This window comes from Onychomys torridus, chromosome 4 (assembly GCF_903995425.1).
Source record: "Onychomys torridus chromosome 4, mOncTor1.1, whole genome shotgun sequence".
Lineage (NCBI taxonomy): Eukaryota > Metazoa > Chordata > Mammalia > Rodentia > Cricetidae > Onychomys > Onychomys torridus.
The window spans coordinates 62794002-62815727 of record NC_050446.1 but is presented as its reverse complement, the minus strand read 5'-3'; the positions used below and the strand labels follow the sequence as shown (position 1 = coordinate 62815727).

The window sequence follows — 21726 nt, the reverse complement described above, 5'->3', positions numbered from 1 at the left end:
AGGACAGAACAGCAAGGCAATAAAGGTGCAGGTGAGACAGGAAGTAGCTCGCATTTGGAAGCTGGTGAGGTAAGGTTGGCTGGTGGTTACTCCTATTTTCCTGATCTCTAAGGCTTTCACTCCTATATTGGCACCATTTTTTTTTTATTTAATAAGACCGTTTAGAAATTTATCTGCATATATTCTGGCAAAGCAAACTAATTCATGTAGACACTGTGATGATTAAACAATAAAAATTGTAGCAGTCTACAAATGGAAGAAAGAAAGACTATTGGTTCTGGATCATTTTGACCTGTACAGGAAGACTCTATACAAAAAATTTCCAAGGTCTAGTGCTGCAATACAGTAGTAGAACTCTTGACATCATGGACAAAACCCATAGGGCTGTTCACAGCAGCTCTCTCACTCTCTCTCTTTCTTCCCTTAGGAATTATTTTACATACCTGGGAAACATCATAACATTCAAGAATCTTTCATCTTTCCAAATAATACTGCTAAAGATATAATGGTTTTAAATTAGAGTAAAGGGTTTTAGATTACTACTTGTCAAATGTATCCTTTGCATAAATTAAGTAACATAATCGTACATGCTGTACAACATGCTTGAATGTTGATTTATTTAGGGATAGACAATTTGCTGAATTATCAGTTGTAATTGTTTTGTCCATACATCTGACAATACTTATCAAGAATATTGACACTTTAAGCTGCACCACCAATAGATACAATGGTTTTAGACAACTTTATTTATTTTTGTTCTATTTTTCTTAGTTTTGACACAAGGTCTATATCTCAGGCTGGCTTAAGATTTGTTTGATAGCTTAAGATGCCCTTGAGCTTTGGATTCTCTCTGCTGCTATTTCTAGAACAGTAGAATTACAGGAATGTACTACATGTTTTAGGAAATGCTGTGACACTAACCCAAATATTGGTGAATGGTACTGAGCTGCATCTCATCCCAAACATCTTCTTAAAGTGATGACTTATGGGACTGTAGAGATGACTCAGCAGTTAAGAGAATTTATTGTCCTTACAGAAGATAGGAGTACATCTGTAACTTTAGATCTCTCTTTGGTTTTTCTATCATATGGCTATCAGTAATTTAACGCTATTATTTTTCTATATCACAGGATTTACTAGCTAAGGGAAAATTATTGATATAGTCATTATTTGTAGCTGGAAGTTTAATAGAGCAGGTCATATACAAACTTATGTGTCTTAATAAATCATTGTCTATAGCAGTTCATCTCCAAGCTGAGATAAATTATGTCTGAATTACGCTTTGTGTTGGTGAAATCACCTTCCATAAGAATCATCATAGTCTATTATTTCCATGTACAAGTTTAGATCTTTATGTTTATAAAATGTCTTTATTTTGAAATAACTATTATCAGAAAATTTTAATATATCTTATGTATAACAATATTACATAAAAATGATCACCTTATGATGGCATTAAAAATATAATGAGTATGCAATTATTACTATCCTGAATAGATTCAGTAATATGACTGCATGGAGAAACAGAACCTCACAGTCATGAATGAATTCATCCTGCTGGGCATCACTGACCGGCCTGAGTTTCAGGCTCCATTGTTTGGACTTTTCCTCATCATCTATCTGATCTCACTGATGGGCAACTTGGGCATGGTCATCCTCACCATGGTGGATTCCCGGCTGCAAACACCCATGTACTTTTTTCTCAAACACTTGGCTATCACAGATCTTGGTTATTCTACAGCTGTGGGACCTAAAATGTTAGAAAATTTTGTTGTGAACCAAAATACAATATCCTATTATCTTTGTGCTACACAGCTTGCTTGCTTTCTTCTCTTCATTACTTGTGAACTTTTCATTCTTTCTGTCATGTCCTATGACCGCTATGTGGCCATTTGTAACCCATTACTTTATACTGCCATCATGTCACAGAGGGCATGTTGGATACTAGTGATAATCCCATATCTGTATGGTTTATTTCTGTCTCTTCTAATAACTTTAAAGATGTTCACTTTATCATTCTGTGACTACAATGTAATCAATCATTTTTTCTGTGACTGTATTGCTTTGATACCTTTGCTCTGTTCAAACACTCATGACATTGAGCTGATAATTCTAATCTTGGCTGTTTTTGATTTGATTTCTTCTCTTCTGGTTGTTCTTGTGTCTTACCTGCTAATCCTCATAGCCATTCTCAGAATGAACTCTGCTGAGGGCAGACACAAGGCTATTGCAACATGTGGATCACACCTGACAGTGGTCATTATCTTCTATGGGACTTTAATATCTATGTATTTGCAGCCTAATTATAGTCACTCCTTTGACACTGACAAGTTGCCATCCATCTTTTATACCCTGATCATTCCCATGTTAAATCCCTTGATCTATAGCTTGAGGAACAAAGATGTAAAAGATGCTGGACAGAGGATATGGAAGAAGATATGCAAGGTTTGACCTTCAAGGTTGCATATGACATGAGCCATATGAATCAGGGTTAGAACTGGATCTATTGTGTTTTTTTTTTCAGATTGTTTAACAAACATGTATAGACTGAATATGTATTTTATGACCTGTACCAGCAGATCATCCTCCAGTGACAGGGTCTCAAGATGGAAGTGGGCAGAAAATAAGAAGATAAAAAAGATAGAAAAGTTGTGGTCAGGAGGCCATGAATCTATTTCTTACACTAAGTAAGCTTATTAAGAAATAATATAAGAAGTTTATTCTCTATTTATAAGTAGAAAATGGGTCCAGGTTATCAGTAAGCTAATACAAACAATGTTAGCAAAGAGAACACAGGATACCTCAGACAGAGCTATCTTATACTTATAACCACAGCTATAAAGCAGAGAAAGCCATGTTCCATGGAACCAAAACATGCCCTTCAATCCCCTACACCCAGAGCAGACCTTGCCAATTCTGCCATTGGTTAAGGACACAGAACTACCATTTTCTTTCTCTATTCATGAGGGCATCCAAGAAAGCCTGGGATTAGTCTGTCTTCCCATAGTTTCAGGGTTCACTGTCTTGGTGCTGGTCAAACTTCAAAATGCTATGAACTTTAATAAATTTTAAAATGAGAAAGTTGAAAATTTCTGGGACACTACTATGTCTATAAAAGACAGTCTGTTGGTATCCTGATCAGAGGATGTTGATGCAGTATATTGATGGCCAACTTGACGTAGTCTAGAGTCAACTAGAAAAAGAACAACCATGCTTACTTGTCTATAAGCTTTTTATTTATTTTTTTTTTGGCTTGTTTTGCTTTGTTTTTATTAAGTTACCTTAAGAAGTAAGAACCATCTTAAATATGGAGGCACTATTCATGGAAGGGGTCTTGGACTGAATAAAATTGAGAATGGAAGCTAAGCACTGACATCATTTATTGTCAGGCCCTTGATTATGGATAGTCCATTTCCAGGACTCTCAACTCCTTCTGTCACAATTCCCCCACTATAATGTACTGTATCCTTTGCAACTGGAACTATAAGCTGAAATAAACTATTTCTCTCTCAATTTGCATTTGTCAGGGTACTTTGTCAAGAAACTGGAAAAATGTAGAAAACAAAGAGATATTTAAATTTTTCCTTTAGAGAGAGACAAAGAAATCTGCTACGCCCACAGCTGTGACACCTGTGTAGCTGTAGCAAGTATGCCGCTGAGCTGGGGCCCAGCAGCTGAAGGGTTGAGGTTAGAGCTTCCTGGAGCGTGGCCTCAAGCGGTTCCCCCCACAATCAGCAATCGTCATGCAGCCTGAGGATCCCAGGAAGCCCTGGAGAACGAAATGGCCTTGAGGACTGTCCTTGTTGGCACTAATCATGATCTTTCTCTGTATGTCTTATCTGTGTGTTCTCCAGTTAACAACACGACCAGTACAGGTCGGCACCAATATGACTGACCCAGATGACCCTGTACCCGGAGCACCTCCATTTATCAGACCAGTGTATAAGGAAGCTCAAAAGACTTCCTCAAATACATCTCTGGGGTCGTTCCTGTTTAGAGTAGAGCAGCGCGAGCTCTTGTCAGAAACAGCCAGAGCCCAAAAATGAAAGTAAAAATAAAAATGTTACGAGGGAATAAACATAGCATGCCAGACCCTTCTAGAGAGAAAGAGTTAGAGAAAATTCCCCAACACACACTTCCTGGGGGGTATACACAGTACTTCTTAGGAGGGAGCTGTGGACAGACCCTAGGTGGACCCCCGAAAGTGGAAGTTACCTAGAGCCACTCCCATATACAGGAAGTTATGATGAATTTGGGAACAGATGGATAAATTATGAGGGGAAAAAACGGCTTTGAAGGCAAATGGGTATATAATAGTAAAATATAACCCAGACTGGCAAGAGTTTGGCTCCCCACAGATGTGTGGTCGCTGGCGCGAGTCAGATTTCACAAAATTCTGAGATCATGCCCTCAGACAATAGCCACAATGAACTCCCGCTGCGGAAGTGATACACAAAAATAGATATGGATGTCTCTTGTTATTGTTTCTTGCTGATTATGAGTAATTGTAAAAAATAATGGCCTGATGTAACCCCCTGCCAAGTTCCTTGATTGTAAAAGTATATAAGCATTGCCTATACAGAAGTAAAATTGCAGCAGCACATCAACATATCATGTGTCTGTCTGTCATTCTCCTCGCCGATTCCTGACTTCTCCTTGAGCCTTCTCCCTGGTTCTCCCGCAGTGGTGGTCTCCCTCTGGGTGGTCTGTGGCAGAAATCCACAATTAAAATGTTCTGAATGTAGGAAGCATGCATGTAGCTCCAGGCTCTCTGACTTACAGCACCCAGGAGTCTTTACTTCTCCCCCTATGATTCCCAAAGAATAAATCCCATCAAGGAAATCCTAAATCTTTATAAAATACGCAGTTTGAATTCTGAAGAGTACATTTTGGGGAATGAGTCATTAAAATTTAAAAACAAAGATTTTTCAAAAAGAGGGGCAATAAAGTATGGTGTGTTTATATAAGAGAAATTCTGTTCAAATATAGTGTTAAGTAATTTTGATAACAAAAGAAAGATATATCATGATAAATTGACTCCCCTATAATTACAATTGATTTATCATGGAAATATTCTTAAATGTACCACAGGTGAACTTTTAAAAAAGCAATCCGATTAAATTTATAGACAAAATACTGTCTGTTGACCATCTATAGTGAAGTGATAGACACAGCTATGAAGAATTAAAGGTAGTAATATATAATACTGGACAAAGAAAAGATATCAGTTTAATATTGAAGTAAATTTTATTGACCACACATGTTACAATCTTAAATCTGTGTGTCAACTTCCACAGAAGTCAACTGAAGTTAACACAACTCATTGTATAAAATACTGTGATGATGAAATGTATAAAGTTACCTTTTAGGAAATATGACTATATGAAGAGTTCAATTACTTTTATTTGGTGGAATAAAATAGTAGGTAGGATGTCATATTGGAGTCCTTATAAGGGAAAAATGTCTGCATATAATTTTCCAGGGTAATCAATAATTGACCTAATAGCAAGGTTTTCTAACTTGAAATGAAAAGCAATTTAAAGGTATAATTGAGTTATCCTGCAATTGCTTTTAGAATTTTCAGTATATACAGTTTTTTAAAAATCAAAAACTTTGAATGTTTTTACATGTACATGAATATTTAGGCCTTTAGGTTAGGGCAAATTATGGGTAAATTGCTCTATGATTTCCAATAGGGTTGATATAATCTCAAAGACAACTAAGGAGTACCACAAAAAATTAGGAGATGTATTCATCCTATGTGATGAACATAGACTCATATATCATGTCAAAGTGCAATAAATTCTTCTATTTCATTCCTTTGTGTAGAAGAGATTTTATATATTATGGAGATATTAGAAATCCATGTAACAGTTTAAATTATCAAAGTAGATTGCCTTTATTATGTTTAGGTATGTTCCCTGTATTCCTGATCACTCCAAGACCTTTATCATTAAGGGGTGTTGGATTTTGTCAAATGCCTTTTCTGCTTCTAGTGAGATGATCATGTGTTTTTTTTCTTTGAGTTTGTTTATATGGTTTATTACATTGATGGAATTTCATATGTTGAACTACCCTTGCATCCCTGGGATGAAGCCTACTTGATTATGGTGGATAATTGTTTTGATGTGTTCTTGGAGTCTGTTTGCCAGTATTTTATTGAGTATTTTTGCATCAATGTTCATGACGGAGATCGGTCTGTAGTTGTCTTTCTTTGTTGCATCTTTGTTTGATTTAGGAATCAGGGTAATTGTAGCCTCATAGAAGGAGTTTGGTAATATTCTTTCTGCTTCTATTGTGTGGAACAATTTAAAGAGTATTGATATTAAGTCATCTTTGAAGATCTGGTAGAATTCTGCAGTGAAACCATCTGGTCCTGGGCTTTTTTTGGTTGGGAGACTTTTAATGACTGATTCTATTTCCTTAGGGGTTATTGGACTATTTAAATGGTTTATCTGGTCTTGATTTAACTTAGGTATGTGGTACCTATCCAGAAAATTATCCATTTCTTTTAGATTTTCCAGTTTTGTGAAAAAGTTTTTGAATTATGACCTGATGATTCTCTGGATTCCCTCATTGTCTGTTATGTCCTCCTTTTCATTTCTGATTTTGTTTATTTGGTTGCTCTCTCTCTCTGTCTTTTGGTTAGTTTGGATAAGGGCTTGTCTATCTTGTTGATCTTCTCAAAGAACCTACTCTTTGTTTCATTAATCCTTTGTATTGTTTTCCTTATGTCTATTTTATTGATTTCAGCTTTCAATTTGATAATTTCCTGGCATCTGTTCCTCCTGGGAGACTTTGCTTCTTCCTGTTGAAGAGCTTTCAGGTGTGCTGTCAAGTCACTAGTGTGAGATTTCTCCAACTTCTTTATGTGGGCATTTAGTGCTATAAATTTCCCTCTTAGCACTGCTTTCATAGTATCCCATAAGTTTGGGTATGTGGTTTATTCATTTTCATTGATCTCTAGGAAGTCTTTAATTTCTTTCTTTATTTCTTCCTTAACCCATTGGTGATTCAGTTGAGTATTATTCAGTTTCCATGAGATTGTAGGTTTTCTGCAGTTTTTGTTGTTGTTGTTGTTGTTGACATCTAACTTTAAACCATGGTGGTCCAATAGAACACAGGAGGTTATTCCAATTGTTATGTATTTGTTGAGAGTTGCTTTGTGGCCAAGTATGTGGTCGATTTTAGAGAAGGTTCCATGGGGTGCTGTGAAGAAGGTATATTCTTTTTTGTTTGGGTGGAATGTTCTGTAGATATCGATTAAGTCCATTTGAGTCATAACATCAGTTGCGTCCATTTTTTCTCTGTTAAGTTTCAATTTGGTAGATCTGTCCAGAGGTGAAAGTGGGGTGTTGAAGTCTACCAATATTAATGTGTGGAGTTTTATATGTGATTTAAGTGTTAGTAATATTTCTTTTACATATGTGGGTGCCCTTGTGTTTGGGGCCTAAATATTCAGAATTGAAAATTCATCTTGTTGGATCTTTCCTGCAATGAGTATGTAATGTCCTTCATCATCTCTTTTGATTGATTTTAGTTTGAAGTCTATTTTTCTGGATATTAGGATGGCTACACCAGCTTGCTTCTTAAGACCATTTGATTGGAAAGTCTTTTCCCAGCCTTTTATGCTTAGGAGGTGTCTGTCTTTGAATTTGAGGTGTGTTTCTTGTATGCAGCAGAAAGATGGGTCCTGTTTTAGTATCCATTCTGTTAGTCTGTGTCTTTTTATAGGTGAATTAAGTCCATTGATATTAAGTGATATTAATGATAAGTGATTGTTAATTCCTGTTATTATTTTTCCTTGGTGGTAGTGTGTTTACTTCTCTTCTTTGGGGTTTACTGTTGTGGTTTTACCGATTGCCTGTGTTTTTTTTAGAGGGTGTATTTGACTTCCTTAGGTTGGAATTTTCCTTCTAGTGCTTTCTGTAGGGCTGGGTTTGTGGATAAGTATTGTTTAAATCTTGTTTTGTCTTGGAAGGTCTTGTTCACTCCATCTATGATGATTGAAAGTTTTGCTGGGTATATTAGTCTAGGCTGGAATCTATGGTCTCTTAGTATCTGCATTATATCTGTCCATGTCCTTCTGGCTTTCAAAGTCTCTATTGAGAAATCAGGTGTTATTCTGATGGGTTTGCTTTTATAAGTCACTTGGCCTTTTTCCTTTGCTACCGTTAATATTCTTTCTTTTTTCTGTATATTTAGTTGTTTAATTATTATGTGGCGAGGGGACTTTTTTTGGGGGGGGTCTAGTCTGTTTGGTGTTCTATAGGCTTCTTGTATCTTCATAGGCATTTCCTTCTTTAAGTTGGGAAAGTTTTCTTCTATGCTCTTATTAAATATATTTTCTGCACCTTTGAGTTGGTATCCTTCTCCTTCTTCTATCCCTACTATTTGTACGTTTGGTCTTTTCATGGTGTCCCAAATTTCTTGGATATTTTGGGTCATGACTTTGTTGGTTTTAGTGTTTTCTTTGACTGATGAATCTATTTCTTCTAATGTATCTTCAACACCAGAGATCCTCTCTTCCATCTCTTGCATTCTGTTGTTTATACTTGCATCTGAATTTCCTGTTTGTTTACTCAGATTTTCTATTTCCAGCATTCCTTCTGCTAGTGTCTTCTTCTTTTTTTCTATTTCCCTATTCAGGTCTTGGGCTGTTTCCTTCATGTGTTTCATTGCCTTTTCATGATTTTCTTTCAGGGACTTATTGTTTTCTTCTGCTTTAATTGTCCTTTCCTCTAGTTTTTTATAGTATTCTTCCCATTTTTTGTTTGTCTGTTCCTCCACTTTATTTTTGATTTCTTCTATATAAGGCTCTAGCCTCTTCATGATGTTACTTATAAGGTTGTTTTCTTCTGCTTCTTCCATTCTGTGATGTTCAGGTCTAGCTGTTGGAGAAGGGCTAGGTTCTGGTGATGGTGTATTGCTCTTTATTTTGTTGTATGTACTTCTACTTTGCCCTCTGCCCATCTTGTGGAATTCATTCTTGGTCTAATCAGTGCACTTGGTACAGACAGAGCTGACAGATTTAGGGGCCTCTCTCTGGTCAAGATGGTAGCTCTGGGCCAGATCGGAGCTCTGGTCTAGATGAGAGTACTGGCCACATGGGAGCTGGTGGCTGGACTCTGAGTCTCAGGAAGTCCCTGTGGTCTCCTTATCTTGTCCAGATGGGAGCTCCTCTTGTCCACATGGGAGTTTTGGGGCAGGATGTAAGCTCTGGTCCAGATGGGAGTTCAGTGCCAGGATGGAAATGGGGGGGCTGGTTTCTAAGTTTCTGGAAGTTGCTGGGGTCTCTGGCAGATGGGTTTGGGGACAGGGCGTAGAGGTTGTAGGTTTCATCCAAGGGTCTTGCAGAGGGGGAACCTTCATGGTGGGGATGGGGAGTCCTGCCCTATGGCCAGAACCTGGGTCCCAGTTGGGCAGGTCTTCCCAGTCGTGGCTGATGCCATGGGCTGTGACCCAGGTGTGGGCCTCTCTGGATGTGACCCCAGGCACTCACCTCTGGTCCAGGTGGGAGTTCCAGGGCAGGTTGAAAGCTGGGGACTGGTTTCTAATTCTCTGGAAGTGGCTGGGGTCTCTCTGGTCCAGATGGGAGTTCAGGAGCAGGATGGAAGCTCTGTTAATGATATTCATGCAAAATATTCTCACACTATTTAATAGCTGTTGTCAACTACAGGTACTCCAGGAGATGAAAATGCTGATCCTACCATTGTGTGTTTTGGATCTGGCAAATTTTTTTTCAGAAGATGTAGTCATTCTAGCTGCTTCATATTAAAGCTGCTTCAGAAATAGGTCTTAGTCAAAGCCCTGTATACCATGTGAGTGTTGAATCCTGACCACTATATTGAAGTACAGAACAATTAATGATGTGGTGTCATTAGCTGAATGTTGAAGGTGAAAGAGAAGAAGAAAGGACAAACTGAAGAAATGGTGATCAGGAGAACAGAATAGTCCTCTTTCAGCATCTAATGTTTGTCCTTATCCTGAATAATCTTCTAAAGGCCGGTGTATTCAGGGATTATGAATACACAGACTCCAGTGAAAGAACTTATTGACATCATTTTAAAGAAATGTTGCAGCCAGTACCTTCAAACAGTCAGAAGGAAATTGAACAAATTATATGAAAAGCTGTTGTGGAAAAGAATATGAAGTATATTACAACAGAATGTGTTTCAGATTTGTTGTTGAAAGAAGAGTTGAGATTGCAAGAAAAACAAATGTGTATCATGTATACAGACAATGAGGTTTCTATTGTATTCATTCCCTGTGTTCATCTGGTAGTTGTCCTAGAAGGTACCCTTCTCTAAGAAAATGGTCCAGCTGCAAAGGTACAATCAAGGAAACTATTCACACATTTCTCTCATACATGAAAACTGATCTTAAAATATGGAAATCCAGAAATCTTCTGAACAACAACAAAAACTATTGATTCAATTAGTATGTTCTTGTTTTGCTCTGCTTAATAATTAATAATTTTGTCCCATGAATGGTGGACTTATATGTTTAACCTTAATCAATTTAGCTCCAATGGAAGGTTCATGCTGAGGAGCTAAGGGAGTGTGTATGTGTGAACACAACCAGACAGGAGTGGCCATGTTCCATACGCAGCATTCAGGAGCTACTTGATTTTGTGTTTGTGAAAGCTTTGGATTCCATATAATTTGTAGCTTAGAGGACATGAAATCCAATGGCCTTGGCTCTCAGAATTTAGAGTCTCATCTGATTTTTAACACCTTTCCTTCTCTAAAATAGGGATTTTCCCATTACTAATAAATCATATGTTTCTCACCAATAGAGATAATAATAGAAAAGTGTTTCTTAAAGGAAACTAACAAACTAAAATAATCATGGATGGAGTGAATTCCCAAGTGGAAAGTCTATTAAAATAATGTCCTACTTTTACAACTGAAATAAATCACCAATGTCCAATAACATAGAGTTAACAACTTCTAGAAACTTCTTGCTCTACAAAAAAAAAAAAATCCCAATACAAAACAGAAAGTTATTTTCAAAAATTTCACTGAAGATTTATAATTTATTGTTTTATGTGTATGTATGCTTCCTTGCATAAATTTGTGTGTACTACATGAATGGAAGAGTCCACAGAGGCCAGACAAGGGCACCAGATCCTATGGAGCTAGAGTTACAGGTTGTTTATGAGCTGCGATGTAAGTCCTCTGCAAGAGCAATCAGTGCTCCAAACCATTTCTGACCCATCTCTTCAGTCCCTTTATTTCAACATTTTGAGAAATATTTATTTGCTATTACAAGTTAATGAAGGTATTATATATGTGAACTTTCATGGAAAACTGCTAGTTCATAAATCTAGGAATATTTAAAAGCTATATTACACAGATTAGTATTATGACAGGATTTTGTATTTTATTTGCATTGGAAGTGCATAATATTAACCACAGCATTAAGGGAAGAAATAGAGATGGCCATAGTCCCATATCTGAGGATGAGAAGTTTCTGCCTATGACAAGGAGGGAAGTGTTTCCAGGCTACATAGATACAAAGAGTGGACACCCAGAACATCATTTTATATATGGAAAATAGCACACAAAAAATGGAATAAAATCCAGGGATTAATCAGATGCAGAGAACATGGATAAAGAATAATTAAAAATAAAAAGGCAAAAAGATTACTGGTTTTACATGCTCAATAAAATACGAGAACTCAAGAGTACCTTAATTTGTGCCTATACTTTCCTCATACATGTTTCCCCACTATTGAATAGATTTTGATATAATATACTTCTGAGTACTCTTGCATATGTATTTTTTTCATTTTTAAATGATTATTTTTTATCATAATATAATTGCATTATTTTCTTCTTCCAACCCTTCCCAAGCTCTCTCTCTCTTCATATTCATGATGTCTTTTTCTTTTTTTAATATTTTTTCTTTATTATTATGTGTTAATATTTTATACATCAACTATGGGTTCCCCTGTCCTCCCCCCTCCCGCCCCTACCCCCACCTTTCCCCCAGACCCTCCCCTCCATTCCTATGTCCTCCAATTGTTGTTATACACACACACACATTCCGAAGTATTAATATAACCTGTCCTTTCTGTATAATGTTACCTGTATGCATGTGGGCTCAGAGACTTCAATAATTTTTATAAACAAAATTTTGACTAATTATGTGAATTTTAATCCATTATACTTATAATCTGACTCACAACAAATATTAAAATTGCTTCCACAAATCACAAACACACCAAAGTAAATAAAAAATAATCAGGAATGTGTGATGTTTTGAATAAATTGGCTCACATATTTGAACATGACCCTTAGTTCATGGCTTTTTGAAAAGAATTAGGAAGTGTGGATTTCTTGGAGGAGGTGTGTCACTAGGAGTGAGTTTTGAAGTTTCAAAAAATGTGAACCATTTCAAGTGCTCTGTCTATAATTACTGCTTGTGGATCAGAATATAAGCTTTAGGCTACTGCTCTAGCACCACAGCATTCCTGCCTGCCCTTGCCACGGTCCTCATCATGAGGTTGTACTCCTATCCCTCTGCAACTGTAAGCCCCAAATAAACCCTTCTCTCTATTATAAGTTGCCCCATCATTAAATGTTATTATAGCAATAGAAACTAACTAGGTCAGGAGTTGGTGTCAGGGAGTGGATTATTGCTGCAAACAACTTGACTATCTTGTTTCTCTGTCATTGTTATTGTGTTGGGGTGTTTTTTGGGGGGCATTTGAAATACTGTGTGACTTTGGACTAAGAAATAAATTGAACACTGTGAGCAGAGTCCAATGGGCATCCTAATAGGAGTTTTGAGAAAAGTAATGCTGAGAGCTATGTAGACTGTGGAACCCTAGATCAAGAAGATTCAGAAAGGAACATATGATCAAGTATGTCAGAGACCATGCTTGTGATAGTTTGGCAGAGAATGTGGCTGCCTTCTCTGATCTTATTTTAAGAATCTGCCTGAGACAAAATTGAAAAGTAATGGACTAATGTATTCTGAAGGTGATTTCTAGACAGCCTAATGTTGACTCTGTGTTGTGGTTATTAGTAACCACTCTTTATGAGTCTACAATAGAAAAGGCCACGTGGGGCAGAAAGAAACATAAACTGTGTAATTTGAAGAGAATAAGTGTCCCATATCCAAGGTTTCTGCTGAAAGAGGTAAGCAGATCAAGTAAGACCTGGTCTGCTTTGCTGTAGAGGGAATGGGGTACTCTCAGGACAAGGCCTCATCCAAAAAGCTTCCAACTTCTGAAAGGAAGAGGCCCAAGGAATTTTCTTGTACAAGAAAGAAACAATAAAAGAAAGCTGTGAAAAAAAATGTGATTCACTGCAGATCCCAAATGGGAAGCTAAACTTTGTAGCATCATCCACCAGGTTCTAGATGTACAGTCATGAATATCCCTCTGAAGGTAGGAAGAGCCACTCAGGTCAGGTAATATGTGCCAGAAAAATCTCCTTATTAAAGAACTGAAAGGACAAGAAGACCTGAGAGGCTTGTTTGAGGTTATGAAAATGAAAGATCAGTTTTTTAGAGAGCCCAAGGTATTTGAGATGCAGAGCAATAAGACATAGGACAAGGAAAACACTACACAGAAACTGTTACCAGCCTAAGAGGGAGAAGTTGTTTTTTTGTACACCCATCAGTATATTGGGCTCCCAGAGGCTTCTGTCCATACTATAATTCAAAATGCTTTTGTCAAACTTCAGTTTTCCTTATAATCCTTCATAGTCTCATTTCAGTTTCCAAGTACAAAGTCCAACGTTGCTTCTGCTAGAAATCTTTCAGATAATAATAGCATTGCTTGATATTTTAAAGTGTTCTTTATCATGAATGTGTGTGTGTATGTGTGTGTGTGTGTGTGTGTGTGTGTGTGCGTGCGCATGTGTGTGTGTAGATCAAAGGAGGACTTAGAAAAGTACATTTTCTTTTTTCATCATGACTTCTTGCTATTGAACTCATGTCTTCAAGCTTCTCTGGCAAGTGGATTTATATCATAATTGATCTTGCCCATCCAATTCCAACATTTTAAAAACAAAACATAGAAATTTTTATAATGATCCCTATAATAAATAAATCTTAAGTCAACCACAAGTTCTCTATGTCAATTAGTACACAACCTCTAGGTAATTCACTAAATATTCAAATGCTTTAGGGATAGTCACCAAATTGCTTGCAACCCCACAGGGAGAATATCTGAAGTCAAATAAAATATATAAATTGTCCTAAGAATGCAGTTTTAGAAATACATGGGTAGAAGGAGACAGTTTTCATTCAATTTAAAAAGGTGGGATGTTTGATGAGACTCTGTGTTGTTATTATCTATGGGAATGGTCAAATGTGCTCTGGATTTTACATCTAATGTAAGAGTTCCTTTCTGGTTAATTTTCTGTGCCTTTCCTATTGCACCATAATGCCTCAGGATCATAGATTCTTTCCTTCTTCATATTTACTCTCCAGAATTTAGAGATTAAATGTTTAAACTGTATATTAGTACTTGGAAAGTATATTTTGTGGAACTATAACTTTTATCTACAGATTTTGAAAGTTAGTGGAAATAAAGTTGAGTAAATAGAAATTAATATTTTGGAGAGAAAAAATGATTTTTTTTTACTTTGACTTTCTTCCAAATGTTTAAGTATTTCAATGACTTAGACTCTTCTTGTCATGTTAATGTAAAGATGAAAGAAATTCACTATAATTTTCTTATAAGGTAAAGCGAGTTTCTGCTTCACAGGGAGATATTGGAAAGGTTTTTGGATTCTAAGGTTACTTTTAAGTACCACTTTTATGGTGATGGTCAAACCTACTGAGCTGTGGAATCCAAGTGTATTCTGCAAAGTAGAGTAATAAGTAATAGTTTCTCTGTAATGCCAACAAAGCTGAAAAAGACATATTCCTAAGCATTAGGTTAAAAAAACTGTTGATAGGAGACACATTTTCTTTATTTACCATGTAAGAACATTTATATGCAAATTAATATATACAAATTAATAGTGAAAATTAAAGTATACATAAGAACATATTCATGAAATATTGAAAATTAAAGTATGTGTAATATTTCATGGATACAATTCTCCCCTCAAAAAACCACATAAGATGTAAACTGTCTCTGAATAGTATGTATTAAAGATATTTAATGCTACATATGATCTATTTTGTCATATTTAATATTAGAAAGTTGTTTGAATGAGATAGGGAATGAGTATCAGGTCACCACAATCACACACATGATATTTCATGAGGGAAGCCATATTTTTCCTGTGATGATATTCCTGTATATGATATACACTATGTTAATATATATTAATATATTGCATATTAAACTTGTGTAATCTCATTTATTTGCATGTAGTACACACATAAATGTTACTACAGATTTTACTGTAATTTGTGCTTTTTCGTTTAATCTGACAATGCTGTTCACAATCAGTATTTTAATTAATTATCTTAGCCTAATGACATTTATTTTCAGCTGTGATGTACTGCCTAATTTTAAAGTTACTAAAATCATTGAACTATTTGTATTTGTTTGTATGTTTGCTTATGTGTATAATGTGCTATGATGTATTTGGAGAAAATTCTAGTAGAAAAGTACACAGATATACAAACAAACATACATAATTGATATATTTAATTCATTCTCTGTAGTATTGCAGTCTTTAATAAAACATTTAAACACTGTAGAAGTTTATGAAATTTCTTATAAAACGTTTCAACCAAAACAGTTTCTAACATATATTATTACTTTGTCCAAAGAAATTTATATGAGACTTAATTGCACAAAACCAATTCAAATGACCTCAGTATTTTCAAATGTCCACCACACATTTTTCTAGGTTCTTCAACAATGTATTAAATCAAATTTGTTATATTCAAAACCATATATTTCAATTACAAATAAATATCCACAATGGAACTGTAAAAGTTCTACTAAATTTATACAAATATAGGTAAGGTTAAAATAGAATTAAAATTATAAATATTATAAGAAAAGCTATGCAAAAACAGCAGAATTCTGCTTCTTTCATTTTAGTAAGGCAATGAGGATCAGTGGGAAATGCTCTGGGACAATTTGAATATTATGTCTTAATTAATATTTGCTCACTTATTCATTACTTTATCACAGCAATGGTATTTAAGTCCTCCTACAGAAGAATGTGAATATAAATAAAGTTTTATCTGGAACTAAAGAGTAAAAACTGTGTAATTTTTTATATATAATGTTTCATTTGAGAAAAGTTTTTCTTTCCTTTTGCATGCCAACTCCTGATCCCCCTCCCTCCTCTTCTCTCATTCCTCCCCACATACCCCCATTCCACCACCATCCTCTCCTCATAGAGGGTAAGGCCTCCCTTGGGTAGTCAACACAGGCTGTCACACCATGTTGGGGCTAAATGTAGCCCCTGCCCCCTACATTAAGCCTGAGTAAGGCGTTGATAGGGAATGGGATCTAAAAAGCCAGTTTGTGTGTAATTATAAAGTAAGAAGCAAGAAAGGTAAACCAGGACTACACTGTGAGGTCTCATCTGAAATAATCCTGATCATGATGTCCAGTAGTAGAGCTCTTGCTTAGCACGATGAAGGTCCCAGGTATGATTCCCAGTAACATGCAAGCACACACAAAAATCTCTATATCTTTAAATACCACAGGAAAGCAGAATTATTTTATCTTTCTTCATCTTTCCTACATAGTTAGGACTTCATTGTTTTCAACATAGGCATAGAGTTGTACCCATATATAGCTTGTGCAAGGTATCCATTGTATACTTCACATATACCATACTATGCTGTACACTGTGTCTACCTGAATAGAGCTGCTATTTGTTTATTCATAAAGACAGTTTCAATTGTTCTATGTTGTAATATCTTAAATTTTCATGTATGTCCAATGTTTACAAGTGTTTTTAAAAGTTGTAACACCTGTAGTTATAAGAACTGTGCTTTGAAATGATTTATATACTAATTTCACAATTTGGCATTATGAAATCAGAGCCTGAAATTGTAGTATACTTGGTGATATTGGATGTATTGATTGTCACTATTTCATGATTGTGTAAAAATGTGAAAATATTATTATGGTAATAATTCATTATCCACTTACCTAACCCTGAAGAGTCTAATATTTATTTTTTAATTATTTTATGTATTTGTACCATCTCTGTGTGGATCTCCATCATGTTACCTGATCTACCTGCCTATTACACCAATCTATCATCTTTTTATACCTATTATCTCTCTCATTCCTTCCATCCTTACTTCCTCTTTCTTTTGTATCCTTTGTCCTTCCCTCCCTCCATTCCCTTATTTATTCCATGTTTCCTTCTGATTTCCTCTGTTCCTTCTTTCTTTCCTTCCTTACTCAATTTCTCCTTTTTTAATTCTTAATTAAAGAACAATGGATATTGCTATTGACTGGAAATTGTATACAGCGTGGTGTGTTTAAGCTTTGGCAGTTTTTAAGCAATTCATTGCCAATAATATTTCAACTCCAAATTTATACAAATGAAATATCTGAGACATTGAATGAATTTTAATTAGAAAAATGCATTATATGAAAAACAAAGCCCTCTGCCATTTATACATTTCTGTATGTAAATAAGATGTTCATTCATTTAAAAATGTTCTGTATTAAACTTTCAATATATAACATTTAGAAGAGATTTACTTAGTAAACGGCTTGAAAGTGACAATGTCTCAAATCTTTTGACTGCAGGATTTTTTTCTATCCAGAACAGAATCTGAAATACACCTGCATGGAGAAAAGGAATCTCACAGTGCTGACTGAATTCATTCTGAAAGGCATCACTGACCGTCCTGAGCTTCAGACCCCACTATTTGTGTTGCTCCTCATTGTCTATCTCATCTCTGCAGTGGGCAATGTAGGCATCCTCCTCCTCACTAAGTTGGACTCCAGGCTGCAAACACCCATGTACTTTTTTCTAGGACATCTGGCTCTCACTGATCTTGGATATTCTACAGCTGTGGGACCCCAAATGTTAGTGAATTTTGTTACAGAGCATAGTTCAGTCTCCTATTATCTTTGTGCTACACAGCTAGCCTTCTTTCTTCTTTTTATTACTTGTGAACTTTTTATTCTCTCTGCCATGTCCTATGATCGCTATGTGGCTATATGTAACCCTCTGCTCTACATGGCTATCATGTCTCAAAGAATATGTTGGGTACTGGTGGCAATCCCTTATCTCTACAGTGTATTTGTGTCTCTAGTTGTCACCCTAAGGATATTCACTTTATCATTCTGTGGACACAATATCATCAATCATTTTTTCTGTGACTGTATCCCCTTGATATCTTTGCTCTGTTCAAACACACTTGAGGTTGAATTGATAATTAGGTTCTTTGCAACTTTTGATTTGATTTCTTCTCTTCTGGTTGTACTTGTGTCTTACCTGCTTATATTCATAGCCATTCTGAGGATGAAATCTCCTGAGGGCAGGCGCAAGGCTTTTTCAACCTGTGGGTCTCACCTGACTGTGGTCACTGTCTTCTATGGGACTTTGATATTTATGTATGTGCAGCCCAAGTCCAGTCAATCATTTGAAACTGATAAAGTGTCTTCCATATTTTACACTCTTGTTATCCCAATGTTGAATCCCTTGATCTATAGCTTGAGGAATAAAGATGTAAAAGATGCCATAGAAAGAACCTGGAAAAAGATAGTCAACATCTTTTCTTAAAAGTTGCATACAATAAAAGCCATAAAAGTCTGCTTTAAATGTAAATCTCCATTGTTTTCTTCATCACAAACATGAGTAAGTTCAATATGTATTTCATCTACTTGAATCTTGGTATTAATCCAACTTTATTTATTGTAACTATATTAAGGAAAAAAAGTTTTTCTTTCCCTCAAGGGAAAGTGTGGTGATATTTTATTTGTGCTAAAATGAGATATTTTATTTGTATGTTAATAAATAAAATTTGCCTGGAGATCAGAGGTCAAATCAAGCCATAAACAGAAGTCAGGCAGTGGTAGCACATGCCCTTAATCCAATCACATGGCAGATAGTGTCTCTATGTGGTCAAGGACACAGCCAAGCATTGTGACACATGCCTTTAATCCCAGTACCTACAATTGAGACCTGGAAGTCTGTATAGACAGGCATTGACAAGGAAGTGATGTAGCTGGGCTTAGAGCCAATGAGAAGGCAGAACAGGGAGGCAAAAAAAGCACAGGTTAGACAGGAAGAAGTTCTCTCTTGGGAAGGTACAGTGTGGTGGTAAGATAAAGTTGGTGAGTGGCTATTTGCTATTTCTCTGATCTCTCCGGGCATTACCCCTGTATATCTTCAATAATGTTTATATGGTTATTTTTTCAAAGACCAATATTTCATAATTTATTAATGCCCAACATGATGTAATGACAAACAGATAATGACTGTCCATGTGTGTCCAAATGTATTCCTATATGAACTGACAGATATCTATGATTCATCATGGAAAATTTATCACAAAGGTTGATAAATGAATCTATTAAATGTTAGAGTTCTTCCCTGGTACACATAAAATATCAGAAAACAGATAAAGTTGTTTATTTATGGAATTATATAATTAGCTTAAAATCCATACAGAATAGATTAGATAGATACGTCTATGTATGGGGGGAGAACCATATACTAACATTCTGCTGAAGGACACAATAAAATGACTCCTAATGACATTCTGACATACTCATTGATCAATGTCTTCCTCATTCAGTATCAGAGAAGCTTTCTTTTGTTGTAGATGGGAGCAAATGCAAAGACTCACAACTGGACAACAAGCAGATAGATATTTTGAAACACTCAGTTGTAACTTGGATATCTTTATCAAACTCCTCCACTCAGGGTTTACAGAGCTATGGATAAAAGGAGGCAGAAAAATTGTAAAAACTGGAGAAGTTGGATGACTATTAGGAGACTATAAATTCAAGGCACAACAGGATTGATACACATATGAACTCCCAGGAACTGTAGAAGTATATACAGTGCTTGCACAGATTCAGGTCATGCAGGGTCCAAGTTATGAGAGGGTTAAGTAGACTCCATTCCCCATCCATAACCAAAGTACTAGCTCCAATTGACATCTGCACATGAAAAAAAATAGTTTTTTTTTTTTCTAATGGATTTTTTTCCTAATGGGGATGTTATCCACACTTAAGGATAAGCCCCATGCTCAGCAGTAGATGCCAAACATGAAAGAAGCTCAATAGTGTATTTATAGTTTTATTCCTCATATTGCTTTGTTTGGATATATTTTTTATTTTATTATTATTTTGCTTATTTATTATGATTTCAGGTTTTTAATGCTCTGTGTGTGTGTGTGTGTGTGTGTGTGTGTGTGTGTGTGTGTGTGTGTGTGTGTGTGTGTGTGTGTGTGTGCATGTGCGAGTGCGTGTTTCTTAGGTCCTTTTGCTATTTGCTTTTCATGTTTTTTGCTTTTTTTTTGCCTGTTTGTTTTCTAAAGAGAGAAAAAAAAGATAGCTTTGTACGTTTTCCTGTTTTCTAAAGAAAAGAAGACACAGACTTGGAGTTTGGTGGGTGAGGACATGAGGAGGATCTGGGAGGACTTGACAGAGAGGGAACAGTGATCGTAATATATTATATGAAAAATATTATATGTGTGTATAAGAAGATGGAAAAACTGGACACAGCTCCACTATACTTCTGAGTATAAAAGTTATAGCTACCCAGACACACATTTGCAATTACAAAGTAAGGTTATATATCCTATGAGATTAAGGCTCTATTTTTATCATATCATCTCCACTGTACTTTTAGGAGTACAGATGTTTTAGAGCTACAACATTAGACAATTGTTGGAACTATTTAACAAATTAAGAAAAGTTGCAAGATTAAAAAAAATTCAAAATTCAATAGGATTCCTTCATAACAATAGCAATTCCCTTTAAGTAATTGGGAAGAAATTAATTCCATTTACCATAACTGTAAGAAGCAATATACCTAAGAACAAAATAATGGAAATCTAAAATAATAGACAATCTTTACAATGGAAAAGCCAAAACATTTGTATGAGGAAATGAGGTGGCTTTAAAATAAAATTGTGTACATTATTTATGGACTGGAAAAATTAACATATTAATTGGCCCAGGTAGGCAGCTATGCTCATTTCTACAGCACATATAACAACAATGATCAGCAAATTCAATTTCATCCTCAAATAAAAGATACCTTAATCACAAAAACAAAAAGAAAAAAGAAAAACATGTGGACCATGCTCTCTGAACCATAAGACAAGAAAACACAGCAAAAGTCATCTTGAGCATTAAGGTTAAAGAAAATCCATTAAATTGACTGAATCTATAAAATACTATAAAGTTATAAGGATAAAGGCATAAATGGAAACAGAGGAGACTTGCAGAGCCTAAAGACCAACCCATTCATCTGATATAGCCAATGAATTTTATGAGTGTACACACTGATTTACAACCTGGAATGACAGTGGTAATTAGATTGAAAAGTATTTCCAAAAACCCTTCTCAGAAAACAAAATGTCTACATTCATGTTAATGAAAGCAGAAAACTGTGTTTTACTAACAATGAAAGTGAATTCAGAATTGTTTAAGACTCACACAGAAACAACATCTCTACCTATGAAATGCCTAGAGTGGCACATCGAAAATACTAGAGAACTACAAAAGAAAAGCATGGAAACTTTTAAACATCAAGCATTAAGCACAAATATGTGAATGTGATTAAATCAAACTAAAAAGTTCATAAT

At 35.6% G+C, this 21726-nt stretch overlaps 2 protein-coding genes across 2 annotated transcripts; both read left to right on the top strand.

Moving 5' to 3' along the window:
- The first annotated feature begins 1515 nt into the window (after positions 1–1515).
- Positions 1516–2451, top strand: LOC118582607 (olfactory receptor 8K3-like). The gene has a single exon (XM_036185606.1). It carries the CDS (start codon positions 1516–1518, stop codon positions 2449–2451), a length of 936 nt encoding a protein of 311 aa, XP_036041499.1.
- Positions 2452–17744: 15293 nt separating this feature from the next.
- Positions 17745–18686, top strand: LOC118582577 (olfactory receptor 8K3-like). Its single transcript, XM_036185553.1, has one exon. It carries the CDS (start codon positions 17745–17747, stop codon positions 18684–18686), a length of 942 nt encoding a protein of 313 aa, XP_036041446.1.
- The last annotated feature ends 3040 nt before the right edge of the window (positions 18687–21726 follow it).